This window comes from Nicotiana tomentosiformis, chromosome 12 (assembly GCF_000390325.3).
Source record: "Nicotiana tomentosiformis chromosome 12, ASM39032v3, whole genome shotgun sequence".
Taxonomy (NCBI): domain Eukaryota; kingdom Viridiplantae; phylum Streptophyta; class Magnoliopsida; order Solanales; family Solanaceae; genus Nicotiana; species Nicotiana tomentosiformis.
In genome coordinates, this window is record NC_090823.1 from 111,175,622 (window position 1) to 111,183,624 (window position 8,003).

An 8,003-nucleotide genomic window follows, 5' to 3' on the forward strand; every position below is an offset into this window, starting at 1 on the left:
TAACAAAGATATGGTGTTTTGAAGAAGGATTTTGCAGAGAAGGATCACATATTTGCGAATGAATTCAGAAGGTGTGAGAAAGAAGTTAGAAAATTTAGAGTTTGGAGATATAAAAGTGATTAAAAGTGAAATAAAGGGTTATTTATAGGTAGAGCAATGACGGTTCAATTTCGATAATGGCCGACCATCGTCTGACACGCATTAAATGCCTAGGTAAACTGAACCAACGGGACAACTATCACGTACGTCATGATCGAACTCGATGCAAACATCGGTATATATCTAATCGTACCGTTTAAAAATTATGTCGGTTCTCGCTACATCCTTCCCAAGAAACGAGGGGACTATCTGTATACGGTAAAAATCGATTTGTCCTTCGTACGAACTGGTCGAAATGGTAATACATTGGATTGAAGATCAGGTTGAGGTCCGAAGTCAGGTCATCAAGTTTCGATCCCTAAGGACCAATCAATGTCGAGCTCGATATCATTATCGAGCTCGAATCCAAATCGAACTATGATGAAGTTACCGAGCTTACGAGGCAGAGACCGACCAACACTGTCCCCGAATCAATACAAGGCTCCGAATCAGAATCGAGCTCGAGTCAAGATCGAAAACTCGAGTCGATATCGAGCTCGAGACAATATCAAGCTCATAGATAAGAGCTGTTGCAACCGCACTAGGAGAGAGAATCTTGGCAAGAATTATGGAAAAACTGATTTATCATGGGTCTCCCACTATGTATTTTTAATTATATCTAAAGTAGGATCCCTCCACTACAAAGGGGCTGGTTATTAATTCCGTAAAGGATCAAGTTTTGCATACACTGTAACTCAGATATCATACACTCTCATATTGAAGAATTATCCTCTTTTAGTTTCATAGATTGCTTTATCAAGGCTCAATCCTTAAATCGTCCTCCTTTCAACTTTGCTTATTTTTTTACTCTTTACGGTCAATATTCAATATTTCTATTCATCTTTTCGATTTATGTTAAGTTATATCAAATATCCGTAGAACTACATACAAATTTAATTCTATCCGTTTTTCGAGTAAACATACATTATAATTTTTTAGCTGAAAAACTTCCCTCAAAATCAAGTCAGGCGAACGTTATAAAACGTTGGAACTTTCTGTACGTGTATAATAGATCGTTTTTCTTTTACCTCACTAAATATATAATTTAAATTTCTTTTGTTTTATCCATTTTCCAAGCACGCGGTGAACTTAGGCCATGTAGTCTAAATTAGCGAAAACACTTTAAATTGATTGACTAGCTATGCTGACTCAGACCCACGTTGATCTGCCTAGAAAAGGTTTGACACATATTACCTTTGAATTTAAATTAACAAAAATAAATAAACTAAACAAAACCACTCTTTCTCGATAGTCAAAGGGACAGTTTAGTATATTAAACTAGTACTAATATTCAAATAGATTTTATATGTAAGATTGATGATTGCGTTACAAAAATATTCTCTTTTTGCTTTATAAATAAACTATTGCTAGTGGGTTTCAAGGGGACCATCAAGCATTATTCAAGATTTCACACTAGTTGAATTGAAATTGGCATAGACCTAATAAAAAAGAAAAATGGAAGAATAAATAATTGGAAAGTGCACAAAAGGAAAGAACACAAAATTACTAATATTGTGAATATAAAATTTAAAAGGTAATAATAGCAAGTCAGACAAATTAATAATTCGGCAAACAGAAAGGCTACGGAATATAATCTCGTATATGAACTATTAATCTAAATATCTAATGCATTACATATGTTTATTAACTATAATATGTCACCAAACCGTCCGATCTGATCGACCAACTTAAATATAAAAACGGAGATAAAAACTGATTGGTCATTTTTCAGACATGTGCGATAGCAAGTGATCTGTTAATAATATGATCAATTATTATAATTTTGGTGGTTAGAAGCATTAATAAAATAGTTTCTATCGCATATATCTTGAACACTATTTATCGAAAAATTATATTATGTATATATGTCAAAAATTATTTTTATAAAATATATTAAACCTAGAATACCATTTATAAATTTTTTGACTACGGTACTAAATGTTACTGCTCAACATTCCTCGGTAATACTGAAAAGGAAAATAGAAGAGAAAATAGAGCAAAAGGTTAAAAGAGTAAATGGAAGGGTGGATTTCTACAGAGGGAGGCAACAACATCGGGGGCGAAGCTACCTGCAACCAAGGGTGGTCAACTGACCATCTTTCGTCGGAAATTTATACTCCGTATAAGGTAAAATATTATTTGTTATTAATTAAAAATAGGCTTTGAACATTCTTACATAGCCCACTGGCAAAGATTTAAACACCCTTGTTGAATTTTCTGGCTTCGCCACTAAACAACATCATTGATTGTAGAAGTCGTAATGACATTTTTTTTGTAAATGGACCGATGGTTATTCTCAGCACATGCATATGATTGTTATCATTTGCATGTATTTGGACCAGTCTTCTAATAAAACTAAATAGAGAATGATATAGGTTTATAGTATAATTGAATGATTCAACACTAATTTTGAATATTCTTGCTAGCATACCTAATGAAAATGTAATAGTAGAGCGGAGAAAAATAAATAAATCAACGTATCTCATTTGTCTAGAATTTGTATTACATATTTTATTTATTTATTAATTAGAATAGGAAGTCAACCGAACAGAATCCTGTTTCGGTAAAGAGATGACAGCCATGAATCTTGAACTTTATGCACATATTGCATTGGCATCAAGGTAATCCACTAGGGCGGAGCTAGAGTGCGGAGAACGAGTTTGGTCGAACTCACTAGTTTTGGTTCGAACCCTGTATTTATCTTAAAAAATTCATTGAATATATATAAATTATTAATTTAGAACTCAGTAACTTAAGACGATTAAATCCGAACTCATAAGCTTGAAATCCTGGTTCCGTATTTGTTAAATCCATCTACTTTCAAAATCTAATCCTTGGACATTTCAAAAGTTGATTATGCTTAAATTTATAATTAGCGAATATATTAGAGAATAAAATGTCATAATTTTGTCGAATACTAGAGAAACCGATAAGCAATCTCAAGCAGATTGTGGGTAGAACATAGAATAACTGGCTTCACTCTGAATGTTATATTAGTGCTCCTCAATAATTTTGCTAAATTTACCAAACCACACTTCATGAGACTATTTGATATTATATAGTGACTGGCAAAAAACCTCACCTAATTTGTTGTGTGAGGGATACATAATAAAAAAAGATTAAGAGTACTTAATTGAATAATATCCAATTAAAATTATACATGTGCAATTCAGTCAGTTTTTAGCTTTCTTTTGCTTCTCACCTGCACCTTGGGAGGTGAAATTTTTGGCCAAAAATAATTTTTTTTCCAAAGTTAAGGTATTGACCAAGGTTTTAAAAGAAAAAAAAAAATACTTTTGAGTAGAAACAAAGACTGTTTTTCAGAAGCAGAAAAAAATAATTTTTCTCTTAAAATATTTTTTTGAAAAGTACTTTTGAAAAAAATATACTTAGAAATACTTTTTAAAAGTTTAGCCAAACATTAATTCCTGTTCAAAAGTATTTTTCAAATTAATTAGTAAATATCAACTGCTTGTCATCAAAAGTACTTTTTTGAAAAATACTTTTGAGAAAAATAATTTTCAAAATAAGTTAATTTTAGAAGCACAACCAAACATGCTATTGATACATTGTAAAAAAGAATAAAGGGAAAGGGAGGAGGAGACGCCCGAAAAGTTAAAGGGCGTAAATACCTTAGGGGTCGTTTCGTCGGGAAACAAGTTATCCTGAAATTAATATCTCGGGATTGTTATCCAACTCTCTTAAGAATAAAAATAATACTACAATCCCGGAATTAGTTTATACCACAATTTTATTCCAACTAAACATAAAATAAAGTTATCATAAATTTAATCCTCGGAGTAATTATTCCTTCTCTCATACCAGATGAGTCCTTTAAGATTTTACGATGCACTTATGTATTTTCCTTGCTTCTTATATTAGGGACAATGTATTAAGTTTGAATATTTACTTCAAAATAGAAATCCTCAAAGAAGGAAATTTAATGAGAGATAAATTATATGGAATGAAAATTCGTTCAATCTAATTCAAACAAAATAAACAAATGGGAAAAACGCGTGCAAAACCATTGATTCAATTTTATAATGCAAACTCTCAATGCACTTGTCAAGAAAAAATAAGGTTATTTCCTGCTATTTCCGTGGGCCTAAACAAGGAAAATGGCCATGCTTTATCCGAATTATCCCCTTTTTTTCGTGGTCAATTATCCATTTCATTCTCCAATTTGTCAACCTCTTTAATATTTGTCCAACTAAGAAATCATAATATATCCAACACCTTCTCCATCCCGTGCAAACACATCAAAACCCTTACCCTTACTCGGTCTTATCGGTATATAGATACTTTTTAAAATTTAATTTTTTTACAATATCTTTTCTTAGTTATAAAAATGTTATGATATATTTAATACTACAAATTCAAAAAATATTTTGATATGTTGAGAATCTTTCTTTCCTTTTTTCTTAAATTCCAAGTTGTTTATGAAACTAAACGGAAAGTCCCATCTCCATATTATGAAAATAATGAAATTACTGATTTTCAGTTTTCCGACGATGCGAATATTATTTTTCTTTTTTTTATTCCCGCAGAATCCGACACACACAAAAGAGAAGACCAAACCAAAAGTACACCTAACCACGTACGCGTCCATTCCTCTCTATATATATACCCAACTATACATCCAGCTGTTATAAATTGTCTTCTTACCGCTCTCTTTCTTTTTATACATAAACCTCTTTCCTTTGTAATTGTAATTGTAATTGTAATAATAATAATAATAATACAGTACCAAAATCAAGTGCCTCACAAATGGGTTCATCTTTATCTTTCCTCTTAATGCCACGTGTATCCACCACCACCTCGCCGCCGGCGAATTCCGGTCTCGGAGACTTGCCGGAGAGTTGTGTAGCCTCAGTTATGGTGTATTTAGACCCACAAGAGATCTGTAAAATCTCAATGCTAAATCGTGCTTTTAGGGACGCTTCTTCTGCTGATTTTGTATGGGAATCTAAATTGCCTTTGAATTATGGCTCTCTTATTGATAGAGTCTTTGTTGATGATGATGAAAATTTTCCTACCAATTTGTGTAAAAGGGATGTTTATGCTAGGCTTTGTCGACCCAATTATTTTGATGGTGGCACAAAGGTCCAATCTTTACCCTTCTTATATTACATCTTTATATTTAGGAATTTTTTTGTATATGAATTCCCAATTTATCTTGCATATATGCGGTTTAATTTGTTGTAAAAGTTTGATTATTTCCACTTTTTTTTGTTCATTCTTGGAGAAGATATTTTTTTTTCTTGAAAGATACAATTTTTTTTATTGGAATGTTCAAAAGTTATGTTGGAAATGATTGAACGAGAGTTAGGTGAAATGGGTTTGTCTGTTTTTAGGAAATATCATAGGGATATGCTTTTCTGATTAAATATTCTGTATGTTGAAATAGGAGCAGATGATGTAAAGATTTATACTTTGTTTTAAAGATGAGTTCTGATGGATTTATTGATTGGGATGTATGCAGAAGGTTTGGTTAGATAAGGGAACAGGACGAGTTTGTCTATCCATATCTGCAAATGGATTGGCGATAACGGGCATTGATGATCGGAGATATTGGAGTCGTATTGAAACAGATGAATCTAGGTGAGGGGTTAAAATTGTTTTATTTCTGTTATCAAGATATAGCAGTATGTATACTTGTATGTGTGTGTGTGTGTTTATTGATGTGTGTGGTTTTAGATTGTCTGATCAAGTCCAACTATTCGGGCAATTTTGATGAATTCCTCCTATGAAAAGGTTCTATTTACATGATTTATGTTGTAAAGTTTGTGATTTCTTGTTTGATATGCTTGTGGTAGAGCGTTTGAATTGGAGTTGTTTAGTTTGTTTTTCATGTCTCCTTGAGTCCTTGTTTCCTGTGGCATGGAAATTATATTATCGATAAATCTTGCCTGTTTACTTTTAAATTTTGAAAGTGAAGCCTTAATGATGGATTGTAGTGATAAATTGATTCCTTTATGCAATTTCTTCTACTTAATGAAAGCCTAGTTGGGAACTCTCCTTACCATTAGTATGCTCGTGCCTCGTCACAGCGGAAGCTTGTAACACACAAGCAGACCTTAATGAAAGCATAGTTCTTTGTTTCTTAGAGGTTTGAAATACCATAAAAGTCCTCCCCTGTTTCCCCGTAAACCACAAGTAGTATTATGTTTCTCGGAGACTGCAATCGAGGATAAAATGAATTCCGATCACACACTCAGAACATCAAATGGGGCTTTAATTATCAAATATCATACACTAGATGTACAAAGTCCACGTCTTTTATATATATCTTACTACTTGTAAAATTTTCAAGAATACCTCTTTCGCCTTGCCTCCATAGCAAAAGAGAAGTGAAAAATGATCTGTATTTGTTGAAAGGTCTGGCTCTTAAGTATGCCATACTTCATGTTTCAAATTTACTGCTGTATTGTCACACTAACAAAAAGCTAAAGTACGAAATCTTTATACAAATATACTTAAGGATTTCTTCTTTTTTTGCCTGCAGATTTCAGTCCGTTGCATATCTCCAACAGATTTGGTGGTTTGAAGTCGACGGAGAGGTTGATTTCCCATTCCCAGTAGGGTCCTATAGCATTTTCTATAGGCTGCAAGTTGGACGTGCCTCACGGAGATTTGGAAAGCGAATTTGCAACTCGGAGCATGTCCACGGATGGGATAAAAAACCAGTACAGTTCCAGCTTTCGACGTCAGACAAGCAGCAAGCCACAACCCAGTCTTACTTGAAAGAAGCTGGAAAATGGAAATACCACCATGTAGGAGACTTTGTTGTCACAGGATCTACAGAAACCATGAAAGTTAAGTTCTCCATGACACAAATCGACTGCACACACACCAAAGGTGGACTTTGTGTAGATTCTGTGCTAATATGTCCGAGCGAGTTTACAGAGAGGTTAAAGCGTTTTTAATGTGCTGCTAACCTTCTCTTTAGGAAAGAGTTTGTACAAGAGTTAGAGGTAGCAGTATCCATAGTTCTGGATAAGTTACTCTAAGCAGCGACGGTCATCTATGTTAGATCGAGGAAATGTGTGTATACGTGTATGGCGGGGTCTTTTAATCCCAACTACTCGTTTTTAGGTATGCGTACGTAGTTCTTAGCCTATGTTAAATCGGACTGCTTTTTCACGTGCACTTTGATCCTAGCAAGTGAATGGAATCAAGATTCTTTTAGGAGCGCATATCATTCTCCTTTGAGTTTGATTTAAACGTTATATTGCTTTATCAACTTTCAATGAGAAAGCTTCCTCAAATTGTTAAACTGCAGGATGTTTTGCATCTCTATCCACTCGTGTGCTCAGATTTGGATAATCTACTAACCTATTGCTTATTAGGAGCAAACAAGAGTGATATCGTAGTTAGGCTTTTGCTCATCTATTTTGTCAAGGGGAGTGGAAGTGGACTGCCTTTTCATCAGTATAAGGCAATCTTAACTCCTCTGCCTGCAATTGCATGCAACTGTATAAGTTCCCTTGATGTTCATCACTCTAAACATTCGTCTTGACATCCTTCTTTTAATCTCCCTTCCCTATCACAAAGCGACATGCATGTAAGGAGAAAGGAGCACAGGAATGAATATTATTTATAGAAGTGGCAATGGGGCAGGGCGGGTTGAGGCTTAACCCGCAAAACTTTAAACCCGCCCCACGTAGCATTTTTCTGCTTTCAACCCCCCACCCCGCAAAGATGACCCCCGCAAAAAAGAAAAATATTTTTTTTTGTTACTTTTGCTACTACACACAAGTTTAATATTTGAAATTTAACATATAGTATTAGCCTACTTGTATCTTCAGTTTAATTTCTCATCTAATATAACGTCAACTTTTTAATAAGTATTTGCGCATTTCTTT

General features: G+C 33.7%; 1 protein-coding gene across 1 annotated transcript; it reads left to right on the forward strand.

Annotated features, from left to right (window-relative positions):
• The first annotated feature begins 4,789 nt into the window (after positions 1–4,789).
• Positions 4,790–7,406, forward strand: LOC104089805 (F-box protein PP2-A13-like). Its single transcript, XM_009594786.4, has 3 exons — positions 4,790–5,241; positions 5,621–5,739; positions 6,644–7,406. Exons 1-3 carry the CDS (start codon positions 4,906–4,908, stop codon positions 7,062–7,064), a joined length of 876 nt encoding a protein of 291 aa, XP_009593081.1. The 5' UTR covers positions 4,790–4,905; the 3' UTR covers positions 7,065–7,406.
• Positions 7,407–8,003: the final 597 nt, after the last annotated feature.

Excerpts from the sequence above, each read along its gene's own strand:
- LOC104089805 (XM_009594786.4), top strand. The coding sequence starts at position 4,906 with ATGGGTTCATCTTTATCTTTCCTCTTAATGCCACGTGTATCCACCACC. Across the intron at positions 5,242-5,620 it reads ATTTTGATGGTGGCACAAAG|AAGGTTTGGTTAGATAAGGG; the intron begins GTCCAATCTTTA and ends GGATGTATGCAG. Across the intron at positions 5,740-6,643 it reads ATTGAAACAGATGAATCTAG|ATTTCAGTCCGTTGCATATC; the intron begins GTGAGGGGTTAA and ends TTTTGCCTGCAG.